This window comes from Hyla sarda, chromosome 6 (genome assembly GCF_029499605.1).
Source record: "Hyla sarda isolate aHylSar1 chromosome 6, aHylSar1.hap1, whole genome shotgun sequence".
Lineage (NCBI taxonomy): Eukaryota > Metazoa > Chordata > Amphibia > Anura > Hylidae > Hyla > Hyla sarda.
In genome coordinates, this window is record NC_079194.1 from 62,519,533 (window position 1) to 62,533,483 (window position 13,951).

At 46.6% G+C, this 13,951-nt stretch overlaps 1 protein-coding gene across 1 annotated transcript in view; it reads left to right on the plus strand.

The window, feature by feature from the left end:
* Window positions 1-13,951, plus strand: part of LOC130275687 (probable endonuclease 4) — a 42,553-nt gene that overhangs the window by 3,823 nt on the left and 24,779 nt on the right. The window contains exons 2-7 of the mRNA XM_056523927.1: window positions 258-365; window positions 2,853-2,975; window positions 7,976-8,080; window positions 8,735-8,869; window positions 8,954-9,163; window positions 9,259-9,441. Of these exons, the coding sequence (XP_056379902.1) occupies window positions 269-365; window positions 2,853-2,975; window positions 7,976-8,080; window positions 8,735-8,869; window positions 8,954-9,163; window positions 9,259-9,441 (853 nt within the window). The 5' untranslated portion in view covers window positions 258-268. The remainder of the gene's footprint in view (window positions 1-257; window positions 366-2,852; window positions 2,976-7,975; window positions 8,081-8,734; window positions 8,870-8,953; window positions 9,164-9,258; window positions 9,442-13,951) is intronic.

Genomic DNA, 13,951 nt, shown 5'->3' on the forward strand with positions numbered 1-13,951 from the left:
CAGTCTTAATGCTTATGCACCTATCGTTACTGGGAAGGTCGGCGATAGGCCGGAGAGTCATCTCAGCATACTAGCCCTCAGCCTGGCGTCATGAACTATAGGGTTAACATTAACCCCTGATATACCATTCAAATCCCTGACTGTACTACCCCTACCCCTGAGGCCTACCACATATATATAATGCTGACCACAGGTCCTCTAACAATGTGTAAGCCTTGTTTTCCCATCTGTCACATAAATAATCTCGATCTTTACAGCTGACATAAGTATGGGGGGACATGAAGAAGAAGGAGGATCCGCTGCTCAAGAGCCCAAGAAAAATGTCAGACTTGGCAAGAAAATAACAAGGCGAGGGAAGAAAGATGGTATGAGAACGCTTCATGTAATCATCTATAGGAACATTCTGATGACAGTCAAGTATACACAGTTATGGGATGTCTGGGGGGGGGCTCGGCACTAGAACCCCCTGCTATCAACAGCATTAGAATCTTGTGTCCCCGTTGTTCCTGTAAGACCCCATCCAGTTGTACTACACCTATACCAGCACTCAGGAAAAAAGGGGTTCAAACAGAAGGATGAGAATGGGGCACTATGACTTTTAGTCTGTCGGTGCTCCATCCTCAGACCAGACCAAGGTCAATATTACCCAACAAACAGGAGGACAGCACTTCAGGCAAAATGGTGTAGAAATAAAGGGGCTTTTTTTACCCATCAAATAAAAGCCGCAACATTTCAACCTCTCCGTTAGGTCTTTCTGAAGCATTGAGAATTGAGAGAGGCCTCATGTAGAGATTGTAACGTTGCATGTTATTTGATGGTTGAATAAAGCACCTTTTATTTCTACACCGTTTTTGCCTGAAGTGCTCTCCTCCCTCTGTTTGCCGATGAGAAAGGGGGGGGGCTCATTACCCATCTCTAACATGCTGGAATGTGCAACAAAGCAGCATCAGTGCAAATACAATGTAGGGGGAGAGTTAACAAAACCTGTGCAGAGAAAAAGTTGCCCAGTTGCCTATGGCAACCAATCAGATTTTGTCTTTCATTTTTAACAAGGCCTCTGCAAAATGAAAGAAGAAATCTGATTGGTTGCCATAGGCAACTGGGCAATGTTTCCTTTGCACGTTTTGATGAATTTCCCCCCTAGTTCATAGTGTTACATTTGTATCTGGATACTTTTTTGTTTCTATGTATGAGTAATATTTGACCTCTTGAGGACCAAGGGCGTAACTGTACACCCTTTTTCCCGCTCCCCTTCTATGACACGGGTCGGATAACCGAACCCATGTCTAATATTGGACATCAACGATCACAGTGATGCCTGGCAATAACCCCTTAGACCGGCAGCTCAGCAGAGTTGATTGGGACCACCGCGGTGTCCCGATCAGCTGGGAGGACGACAGGAAGGCCCTTACCTACCTCCTTGCCGTCTAATCGTTGGTCTGAAGCTCCAGTCAGCCATGGCAGGCTGGAGCAGAAGAGCACCGATAACACTGATCAATGCTATGCTATGGCATAGCATTGAACAGTGTATGCAATCCAAGGATTGCATGTAATAGTCCCCTATGGGGACAAAAAATATTGTAAAAAAAGTAAAAAAAAAAAAGTTAATAAATGTGAATTAACCCCTTCCATAATAAAAGTTTGAATTACCCATCTTTTGCCCCCCCCCCCAAAAAAAATCTGTAAACAAAAATAAACATATGTTGTATTGCCACGTGCGTAAATGTCCATTGACCGCGCGGTTAAAAATGTAATGTTACTTTAACCGCACGGTCAGCGGTGTATCTGTAAAAAAAATAAGATAAAGTCCAAAATTGCGTATTTTTGGTCACTTTGTATATCTTAAGAAGATGTATAAAAAGTGATCAAAAAGTCCCATCAAAGCAAAAATTGTACCGATAAAAACTACAGATCACGGCACAAAAAAATTAGCCCTCATACATCCCTGTATATGGAAAAATAAATAAGTTATAGGGGTCAGAATAGGACAATTTTAAGCATGCTAATTTTTTTAAGAAGTAAAACAAAATCAAACCTATATAAGTTGGGTATCATTTTAATCGGATAGAGCTACATAATAAATACCTTTTTACCCAAAAGTGCTCTGCGTGGAATTGAAAGCACCCAAAAGTTACAAAATGGTATTTTTTCTTTCAATTTTGCCCCACAAATTATTATTAATTTTTTTTTGGGTTTCACCATAGATTTTATGGTGAAATAATTGATGTCATTACAAAGTAAAATTGGTGGTGCAAAAAAACAAGCCCTTATATAGGTCTGTAGGTGGAAAATTGAAAGTGTTATGATTTTAGAAGGGGAGGAGATAAAAACTAAAGTGCAAAAAAAAAAAAGAAAAATGGCCTGGTCCTCAAGGGGTTAAAGGGATACTCTGATCAACTGGTGCCAGAAAGTTAAACAGATTTGTAAATTACTTCTATATAAAAATCTTAATCCTTCCAGTACTTATCAGATGCTGTATACTACAGAGGTAGTTATGTTAGATACTGTCCAGAGTAGGATAGGTTTGTTATGGTGATTTGTTTGTACCCTGGACAGTTCCTGACATGGACAGAGGTGTCAGCACAGAGCACTGTGATCAGTCTGGAAAGAACTACACAACTTCCTCTGAAACATACAGCAGCTGATAAGTACTGGAAGGATTAAGATTGTTAAATAGAAGTAATTTACAAATCTTTTTTCTTTTTCTTTTCTGGAACCAGTTGATTAGAAAAAAAATTGTTTTCCACCAGACTATCCCTTTAAGTGGAATAGTATACGGTAACAACCTACTAGTTTATTGATTTGTAAAATAAAGATATAAAAAATATTTTCTTTTTATTATTGTTGCTCAGAAAACCCTGGCTCAGATGACAATGAAAAATCTGAGCCTGACAAGAAGCGGAAAGTGAAGAAAAGAGAAACTGCAAGCAAATCCCATACTGAATCCACACCTGCAGATATAGGACCTGACAAAGGTGAGTGTTAGCCAAGGACTCCAGATCACAGCCTGGCAAGATGCAGTGCCAACACAGGGCTGGTAATGGTGACATTGAATTCATATCTGAGCAGGTGGAGATGACAAAGCAGTAGATCTGCTGGTGGATCAATGGAAGTGTTGCTGTCAAACACCAGTGGCCACAGGCTCCAGTCATGTTTTGTTTATGACAACGTTAAGTTTTACAGTAGTCGTCGGGCAATAAAATGTCGCAGCAGCTTATACTTACAGCCAGACAAAGGATATTGGCCAAAGGGGTTACTATTAACAATATGTTTTTATTTTTGCTGTGCTTTAAAAAGGGAACTCCGGTGGCAAACATTTTTACAAATTTTTTTTTTCTGTCCCTGCCTATTGCCCATCTATCCCTAACCCCCTCCCTGCCTTTAATTTTTTTTTACTATATTAAAAATGCCTTTTTGTCTGCCTGGTAGTGTGCTCTCTTAACAGGCAGACTTCCCCAGCAGGCACCTTAGTTCGCCCTTAGTTCATCTATTCAGGGTGCCTCCAGCTGTTTCACCAGTACAACTCCCAGCTTGCCCTGACATCTATTGGCTTTCAGGGCATGCTGGGAGTTGTAGTGAGGAAACAACTGGAGGCACCCTGTCGCACATCCCACTCCCCCGAACCCTGCCACGCACACCCGCCCCATAACCCTCCCCCCCCACCCGCAAAAGACTAAAGTGGAGGGTGAAATTCTACCACACACCAGGAGCCGTGGGGCCGGCGTGCGAGCCTGCGCGCATCCTCATAGTTCATAGTGCTTGCTCCCGCCTGTCAGACAGGCAGGGAGAGAGCGCAGCCTGACTGAATTCGGACCGATGCCCGGCCGGGATTGGTCCGAATTCATCTGTGACGTCACAGCAGGCTGCAGCCGGCCACTAGGAGGGAGACCCCTAGTGGCCGAATTTCAACATTAAAATAAAGTGTTTTAATTACAAAAAAAATAAAGTATATTAGAAATATGTGTTACGCCTAGCGCTCCGGGTCCCCGCTCCTCCCCGGAGCGCGTACGGCGTCTCTCTCTCCGCAGCGCCCCGGTCGGTCCCGCTGACCGGGAGCGCTGCCCTGTCATGGCCGTTGGGGATGCGATTCGCACAGCGGGACGCGCCCGCTCGCGAATCGCATCCCAGGTCACTTACCCGTTCCCGTCTCCTGCTGTCATGTGCTGGCGCGCGCGGCTCCGCTCTCTAGGGCGCGCGCGCGCCAGCTCCCTGAGACTTAAAGGGCCAGTGCACCAATGATTGGTGCCTGGCCCAATTAGCTTAATTGGCTCCCACCTGTTCCCTGGCTATATCTAGTCTCCTCCCTTGCACTCCCTTGCCGGATCTTGTTGCCCTTGTGCCTAGTGAAAGCGTTTTGTGTGTTTTAAGCCTGTGTACCAGAACTTCTGCTATCTCCCCTGACTACGAATCTTGCCGCCTGCCCCCGACCTTCTGCTACGTCCGACTTTGCTTCTGCCTACTCCCTTGTACCTCGCCTATCTTCAGCAGCCAGAGAGGTGAGCCGTTGCTAGTGGATACGACCTGGTCACTACCGCCGCAGCAAGACCATCCCGCTTTGCGGCGGGCTCTGGTGAAAACCAGTAGTGACTTAGAACCGATCCACTAGCGCGGTCCTCGCCATCCCTCTCTGGCACAGAGGATCCACTACCTGCCAGCCGGCATCGTGACAGTAGATCCGGCCATGGATCCCGCTGAGGTCCCTCTGCCTTATATCTCGGATATCACCACGGTGATCGCCCAGCAATCCCGACAGATCGCCCATCTATCCCACCAGCTGTCGGAAATGTCCACCATTGTGCGCCAACTTCAGTCGCAACTTCAGCAGCAATCATCTCCTCCGCCAGCTCCTGCACCCCCTCCGCAGCGAGTGGCCACTCCTAGCCTCCGCCTGTCCTTGCCGGACAAATTTAATGGGGACTCTAAGTTTTGCCGTGGCTTTCTTTCGCAATGTTCCCTGCACTTGGAGATGATGTCGGACCAGTTTCCCACTGAAAGGTCTAAGGTGGCTTTCGTAGTCAGCCTTCTCTCTGGAAAAGCCCTGTCATGGGCCACACTGCTCTGGGACCGCAATGACCCCGTCACCGCCTCTGTACACTCCTTCTTCTCGGAAATTCGAAGTGTCTTTGAGGAACCTGCCCGAGCCTCTTCTGCTGAGACTGCCCTGCTGAACCTGGTCCAGGGTAATTCCTCCGTTGGCGAGTACGCCATACAATTCCGTACCCTTGCTTCTGAACTTTCCTGGAATAATGAGGCTCTCTGCGCGACCTTTAAAAAAGGCCTATCCAGCAACATTAAAGATGTTCTGGCCGCACGAGAGACTCCTGCTAACCTGCATGAACTCATTCATCTAGCCACTCGCATTGACATGCGTTTTTCTGAGAGGCATCAAGAGCTCCGCCAGGAAAAAGACTTAGATCTCTGGACACCTCTCCCACAGTCTCCACTGCAATCTGCGCCTAGGCCTCCCGCCGAGGAGGCCATGCAAGTGGATCGGTCTCGCCTGACCCTGGAAGAGAGGAATCGCCGTAAGGAAGAGAATCTTTGTCTGTACTGTGCCAGTACTGAACATTTTTTGGTGGAGTGCCCAATCCGTCCTCCACGTCTGGGAAACGCACGCTCGCACCCAGCTCTCGTGGGTGTGGCGTCTCTTGATGCTAAGTCGACTTCTCCACGTCTCACGGTGCCTGTTCGGATTTCTACGTCAGCCAGCTCTCCCCTCTCAGCCGTGGCCTGCCTGGACTCTGGAGCTTCTGGGAATTTTATTCGGGAGTCCCTAGTGAATAAATTCCGCATTCCGGTGACCCGTCTTGTCAAGCCACTCCACATTTCCGCGGTCAACGGAGCCAGATTGGACTGCACCGTGCGTTATCGCACGGAGCCCCTCCTAATGTGCATCGGACCTCATCACGAGGAAATTGTATTTTTTGTCCTTCCTAATTGCACTTCTGAAGTTCTCCTTGGACTACCCTGGCTTCAACACCATTCCCCAACCCTGGATTGGTCCACTGGGGAGATCAAGAGTTGGGGTCCCTCTTGTTCCAAGGACTGCCTTCAACCGGTCCCCAGTACTCCCTGCCGTGACCCTGTGGTTCCTCCTGTATCCGGTCCCCCTAAGGTCATTAAGGACTCTGCCTGTCACAAGAAATGCCTCTCCCCCCCTCCCAGTCCCATCAGGCAAACCTCTGTGTCCCCTCATGGCCCTCGTCCTGGTGTCACACTGCCCCGTGCCAAGTCTCGCCCTCTGCCCTCCCTCCCCATCCCTACTCCTGCTGTTCCGCCTGCTGTTGAGGAATCCCTCCATCCTTTTCCGGTGTCCTCATCCCAGGGGAGGCAGTTACCAGACAAAGAGAAGGGGAGACCTAAGGGGGGGGGTACTGTTACGCCTAGCGCTCCGGGTCCCCGCTCCTCCCCGGAGCGCGTACGGCGTCTCTCTCTCCGCAGCGCCCCGGTCGGTCCCGCTGACCGGGAGCGCTGCCCTGTCATGGCCGTTGGGGATGCGATTCGCACAGCGGGACGCGCCCGCTCGCGAATCGCATCCCAGGTCACTTACCCGTTCCCGTCTCCTGCTGTCATGTGCTGGCGCGCGCGGCTCCGCTCTCTAGGGCGCGCGCGCGCCAGCTCCCTGAGACTTAAAGGGCCAGTGCACCAATGATTGGTGCCTGGCCCAATTAGCTTAATTGGCTCCCACCTGTTCCCTGGCTATATCTAGTCTCCTCCCTTGCACTCCCTTGCCGGATCTTGTTGCCCTTGTGCCTAGTGAAAGCGTTTTGTGTGTTTTAAGCCTGTGTACCAGAACTTCTGCTATCTCCCCTGACTACGAATCTTGCCGCCTGCCCCCGACCTTCTGCTACGTCCGACTTTGCTTCTGCCTACTCCCTTGTACCTCGCCTATCTTCAGCAGTCAGAGAGGTGAGCCGTTGCTAGTGGATACGACCTGGTCACTACCGCCGCAGCAAGACCATCCCGCTTTGCGGCGGGCTCTGGTGAAAACCTGTAGTGGCTTAGAACCGGTCCACTAGCGCGGTCCTCGCCATCCCTCTCTGGCACAGAGGATCCACTACCTGCCAGCCGGCATCGTGACAATATGTTGTAGTACATCAGTACTACAACATATTAAAAAAAAAGTTCATGACAGTGCCCATTTAAGTCAACTGGTGCCAGAAAGTTAAACAGATTTGTAAATTTGCTTCTATAAAAAAAATCTTTATCTATATCCTTCCAGTACTTTTTAACAGCTGTATGGTACAGAGGAAATTCTTTTCTTTTTGAATCTCTTTTTTTGTCTTGTCCACAGTGCTCTCTGCTGACACCTCTGTCCGTGTCAGGAGCTGTCCATAGCAGGAGAAAATCCTCATGGCAAACCTAGGCTACTCTGGACAGTTCCTGACATGGACAGAGGTGTCAGCAAAGAGCACTGTGGCACTGTGGACGAGACCAAAAAAAATTCAAAAAGCAGAGAATTTCCTCTGTAGCATACAGCTGCTAATAAGTACTGGAAGGATAAAGATTTTTAATAGAAGTAATTTACAAATCTGTTTGACTTTCTGCCACCAGTTGATGCCACCTGAGTACCCCTTTAAGGATTTCAGGGTTAATCCAATAAGAAAAGCATGCAACGAGGATAATAAAGAAATAAACAAAGCATAAAACACTTCTTTATTGATTCATGTGAAAAAGCAATGGCCATAAGAGGCCAATATAAAATACACATACAATATAATGAGAGTGTACACAGACAAGGGAAAAAGGGAATCACGGGATTCCTAAAAGAAGTAAGGGGGCACTGCTTCAAAATGCCTAAACATACTTATGAAGACACTAATGTATAATACCTACATAGAAGCAAGGTTGTATGCAAAATGAGGAATTATCACTTCTCAGCAATGGATGTCAGGTGATGGATGGCTCCGAATGACGTGGTGTGACATTAGCCTGCCTTTACCCCCGCTGATGTAGATCATTTCATTGTATTTAGCTCCACCCCAGAATATGGAGGAGGAAGACGGGGCCATTGGTGCCAAAAAGCAGAAGAAACAAGTCCATGATGGTGACAAAGTAAAAAGGCAAAAAAGAAAATATGGTAAAAGATTGGAATATTTTTTTAATGTGTGTTTTATGTCTAGTTAATCAATATAAATATAGTAGTAAGGTATTATTCACAGCTCTGTAAAGGAATCTGTGCACCCAATAATAACAGGCAGGACTGTTACTCCGGTGGAAAACTTTTGATTTGTAAATTACTTCTATTAAAAAATATTAATCCTTCCAGTACTTATTAGCTGCTGAATACTACAGAGGAAATTCTTTTCTATTTGGAACACAGTGCTCTCTGCTGACATCTCTGTCCATTTTAGGAACTGTTCAGAGCAGCATATGTTTGCTATGGGGATTTTCTCCTACTCTGGACAGTTCTTAAAATGGACAGAGATGTCAGCAGCGAGCACTGTGCTCGTGATGTCAACCAAGAGCTCTGTGTTCCAAAAAGAGAAGTTTCCTCTGTATTCAGCAGCTAAAAATTTTTTTTTTTTTTTTTTTGTATCTGCTTCTATTATTATTATTATTTTTTTGTAAGTAGTCCAAACCGGAGACCCCTCTTAGAGGGACAGCTATGAGTATTTGACCTCTCTGGCCCACTCCTGGGAAAATCCTCTGATAAACCCTAAAAATCATGTTGGTCTAGTGATTTGTCTTTGAGGGCAGCTGTGAACTTTTGGCAAATGTTTCCCTTATTTAGATAAGCCTAAAAATCTTAAATCTGAGAGGAATAAAAGAGTGGCGAAGAAGCCTAAAACCTCTGAGACTGTAACCAAACCTCGGCACCTCAGATTGAGCTCTCACAAGTATGTAGGAGCGCACCTCTCCATTCAAGGTATGTGAAAGTCCGTGCGTTCATGGAGTAAGTGACCGTTCAGATTACATCATGTGTAAGGTTTGTTATTTTACATGAACACAGGGGGACTGTGGAACGCCCCACTGGAGGCCAAACGTATTGGAGCCAGAGCATTTGGTCTGTTTCTGAGGTCGCAGAGATCCTGGATCAGCAAACCCCTAGAAGATGAGGCTGCTGAGATGTTCCGGAGAACGTGTGATGAGTTGGGCTTCGAGTCCCGTTATATACTGCCACACAGCCCCTATCTTATGAACCTGGGCTCACCTAAGCCAGGTAATACCTAACATTACTATGGTTAGATATATATATCTATCTATATTCCTTGTTGATGCATGCTACATTCTTATTTTTTATTTTTTTGTTTAAAGATGTGTTTGAGAAGAGCCGCGCTATGCTGGTAGAAGAATTAATCCGGTGCAAGAAGCTTGGCCTCACATTATACAACATCCATCCGGGATCCCATGTGGGTGAAATGCCAGTCAGCAAGTGCCTGAAACTCATTGCTGATGGGATAAATTATGCCCATTCACAAGTGCCAGGAGTTACAGTGGGTAAGAAAATAGATTCCTAAAATCATAAGAGAAAAACAAGCTAATCTACAAAGCTTTCATCATGACAGAAGACATTCCTGGAACGGTCCTTAGAGCTAGTAATATATATTTAAGGAAAGGCATTCAATCTTTATATTTATAAAAGAGTTAGAGGAGAACTGTAGCGCAACATAACTTATCCCTTATTCAAAGGACCCCCCCGCAATCTATCATTAATCCCTATCCAAAAGACCCCCCGCAATCTATAACTTATCCCCATCCAAAGGACCTCCCACAGTCTATAACTTATCCCCATCCGAAGGACCCCCCCCCCGCAATCTATAACTTATCCCCAATCCGAAGAACCCCCCGCAATCTATAACTTATCCCCAATCCAAAGGACCCCCCCGCAATCTATAACTTATCCCCATCCGAAGGACCCCCACAATCTATAACTTATCCCCTATCCGAAGGACCCCCCGCAATCTATAACTTATCCCTTATCCGAAGGACCCCCCGCAATCTATAACTTATCCCCTATCCGAAGGACCCCCACAATCTATAACTTATCCCCTATCCGAAGGACCCCCACAGTCTATAACTTATCCCCTATTCGAAGGACCCCCCGCAATCTATAACTTATCCCCTATATGAAGGACCCCCCCGCAATCTATAACTTATCCCCTATCTGAAGAACCCCCCGCAATCTATAACTTATCCCCTATCCGAAGAACCCCCCGCAATCTATAACTTATACTCTATCCGAAGGACCCCCCGCAATCTATAACTTATACTCTATCCGAAGGACCCCCCCCGCAATCTATAACTTATCCCCTATCCGAAGGACCCCCCGCAATCTATAACTTATCCCCATCCGAAGGACCCCCCTGCAATCTATAACTTATCCCTTATCCAAAGGACCCCCGCAATCTATAACTTATTCCCTATCCGAAGGACCCCCCTGCAATCTATAACTTATCCGGAGGACCCCCCGCAATCTATAACTTATCCCCTATCCGAAGGACCCCCCGCAATCTATAACTTATCCCCTATCCGAAGGACCCCCACAGTCTATAACTTATCCCCTATTCGAAGGACCCCCCGCAATCTATAACTTATCCCCTATATGAAGGACCCCCCCGCAATCTATAACTTATCCCCTATCTGAAGAACCCCCCGCAATCTATAACTTATCCCCTATCCGAAGAACCCCCCGCAATCTATAACTTATACTCTATCCGAAGGACCCCCCGCAATCTATAACTTATCCCCTATCCGGAGGACCCCCCGCAATCTATAACTTATCCCCTATCCGAAGGACCCCCACAATCTATAACTTATCCCCTATCCGAAGGACCCCCACAATCTATAACTTATCCCCTATCCGAAGGACCCCCCCTCAATCTATAACTTATCCCCTATCCGGAGGACCCCCCCGCAATCTATAACTTATCCCCTATCCGAAGGACCCCCCCGCAATCTATAACTTATCCCCTATCCGAAGGACCCCCACAATCTATAACTTATCCCCTATCCGGAGGACCCCCACAATCTATAACTTATCCCTTATCCGAAGGACCCCCCGCAATCTATAACTTATCCCCTATCCGAAGGACCCCCACAATCTATAACTTATCCCCTATCCGAAGGACCCCCACAGTCTATAACTTATCCCCTATTCGAAGGACCCCCCGCAATCTATAACTTATCCCCTATATGAAGGAACCCCCCGCAATCTATAACTTATCCCCTATCTGAAGAACCCCCCGCAATCTATAACTTATCCCCTATCCGAAGAACCCCCCGCAATCTATAACTTATACTCTATCCGAAGGACCCCCCTGCAATCTATAACTTATACTCTATCTGAAGGACCCCCCGCAATCTATAACTTATCCCCTATCCGGAGGACCCCCCGCAATCTATAACTTATCCCCTATCCGAAGGACCCCCACAATCTATAACTTATCCCCTATCCGAAGGACCCCCCACAATCTATAACTTATCCCCTATCCGAAGGACCCCCCCTCAATCTATAACTTATCCCCTATCCGGAGGACCCCCCCGCAATCTATAACTTATCCCCTATCCGAAGGACCCCCCCGCAATCTATAACTTATCCCCTATCCGAAGGACCCCCACAATCTATAACTTATCCCCTATCCGGAGGACCCCCACAATCTATAACTTATCCCTTATCCGAAGGACCCCCCGCAATCTATAACTTATCCCCTATCCGAAGGACCCCCACAATCTATAACTTATCCCCTATCCGAAGGACCCCCACAGTCTATAACTTATCCCCTATTCGAAGGACCCCCCGCAATCTATAACTTATCCCCTATATGAAGGAACCCCCCGCAATCTATAACTTATCCCCTATCTGAAGAACCCCCCGCAATCTATAACTTATCCCCTATCCGAAGAACCCCCCGCAATCTATAACTTATACTCTATCCGAAGGACCCCCCGCAATCTATAACTTATCCCCTATCCGGAGGACCCCCCGCAATCTATAACTTATCCCCTATCCGAAGGACCCCCACAATCTATAACTTATCCCCTATCCGAAGGACCCCCACAATCTATCTTATCCCCTATCCGAAGGACCCCCCCGCAATCTATAACTTATCCCCTATCCGGAGGACCCCCCCGCAATCTATAACTTATCCCCTATCCGAAGGACCCCCACAATCTATAACTTATCCCCTATCCGGAGGACCCCCCGCAATCTATAACTTATCCCCTATCCGAAGGACCCCCCCCGCAATCTATAACTTATACTCTATCCGAAGGACCCCCCCGCAATCTATAACTTATCCCCTATCCGGAGGACCCCCGCAATCTATAACTTATACTCTATCCGAAGAAGGAAAAGTCGCTTCTTTCATTTTTGAAAAGGTCTCAGGAAAATGAAACAAGAAATCTGGTTGCTATGGGAAACTCAGCAACTCTTCCTATGGTCAGGTTTTGATAAATCTCCCCCAATTTATCTATATTTTGTAAAACAAAAAGAGAAACACAGCCGCAAATCCACCATTTGTAATTTGATCTACTTGCTGCTCAGCATAATTTCAAAAACTAACAGTTTGTTACTATGCATTTTGATCAAAAAGTACAAGCCCACTCGGCACGTCAAGGCCACCTAGTCAGAGAGGGTCCCTAACCTGACACTGGCGTAGCACCGGGTGGTGACCACTGCCTCCGCAACACCAAGCCCATAAAGGGAATGACCCAGTGGCCTGTCTATATTTTGCTTTACCTATTAAGGATGAGTTCACATGCAGCTGATTTGTTGCAGAAATTCATGTGACTAAAAGTTAGTTCCATTCACCTGTATGGGGATATTTTACATAAATAGGACCGATGCAGAAATTTTTACAACAAATCTGCCACGTGTGAATTTACCCTAAGGCCATGTTTACATGACCGAAATTCTGCCATTCCACTCAAATTCCATTCCGCAAAGCTTGCCGCCGAATGGCAGCAGAATTAATGTGTGCTCAAAACACAGAATCCTGCCAAAATTCAAAGCCCCATTGAGTTCAATGGGATTCCGCCCGCAATTTGGCAAAATTTAGAGACAGGTATTTAAATTTTGTGGAATGAGGACATTTTGCAGCAGAAATTCCGCTGTGTAAATAGGACAGAATCATAATGAACATAATGGGCATTACATTTTTCAGTTAAATTCGGTCGTCTGAACATAGTCTAAGGGTAGGGTTACGCGTGCCTTGTTTTGCTTCACATTTTCTGCAAATGATTTTGCTACCCATTGACTTCAATGAGTAGGAAAATATGCAGCAAAATACGGGATAAGTGACCCTACTCTAAGGGTGTATTCACACCACAATATCTTGTCCATATTTGATGCTGCAGATTTTGTGCTGTAGAGTTTAATGGTAATTAAAAACTGAACACAGCTTCAAATCTGCAGCATCAAATGTGCGCAGGATACTGTACATGTGAATAGACCTTTAATTAGTTTTTTTTTATACCATTTTCTTTTCTAATTGTAAATTTTTTCTATTTTTCTTTTCTTTTTTCTGTGCGTGGCGATGCGGCAGCCAAATAAGCCCGAGTTTCTGTTCTATTCAGAGATATGATTTACAGCATACCACTACCTAAACATTGTATAGACCTCAGCAGGAAAATGGGGGAGATTCACTATGCTGCATTTTCATATGACACACATAAATAGTGGCTTTGTGGCTTCCGTTGTGGCCAGCTTAGAAATGTACCGCAGCTCTGAGCTGGTGTAGATTTCTGTGTCTTTTGGTGTCGCAAATTGGCTCTAAAGTTCCCATGTGAGAAGGGCGCATCCCCCTCCTGCAAAGCTGCGCCCCCCTCCACTCAAAGCTGCGTGCCCCTCCTGTTCCCGCCATAAGAAGCTGCGCCCCTTCCTACCCCCTCCAATAGCAGCTGTGCCCCCTTCCTACCCCCTCCAATAGAAGCTGTGCCCCCTTCCTTCCCCCTCCATTAGAAGCTGCGCCCCTTCCTTCCCCCTCCATTAGAAGCTGCGCCCCCTTCC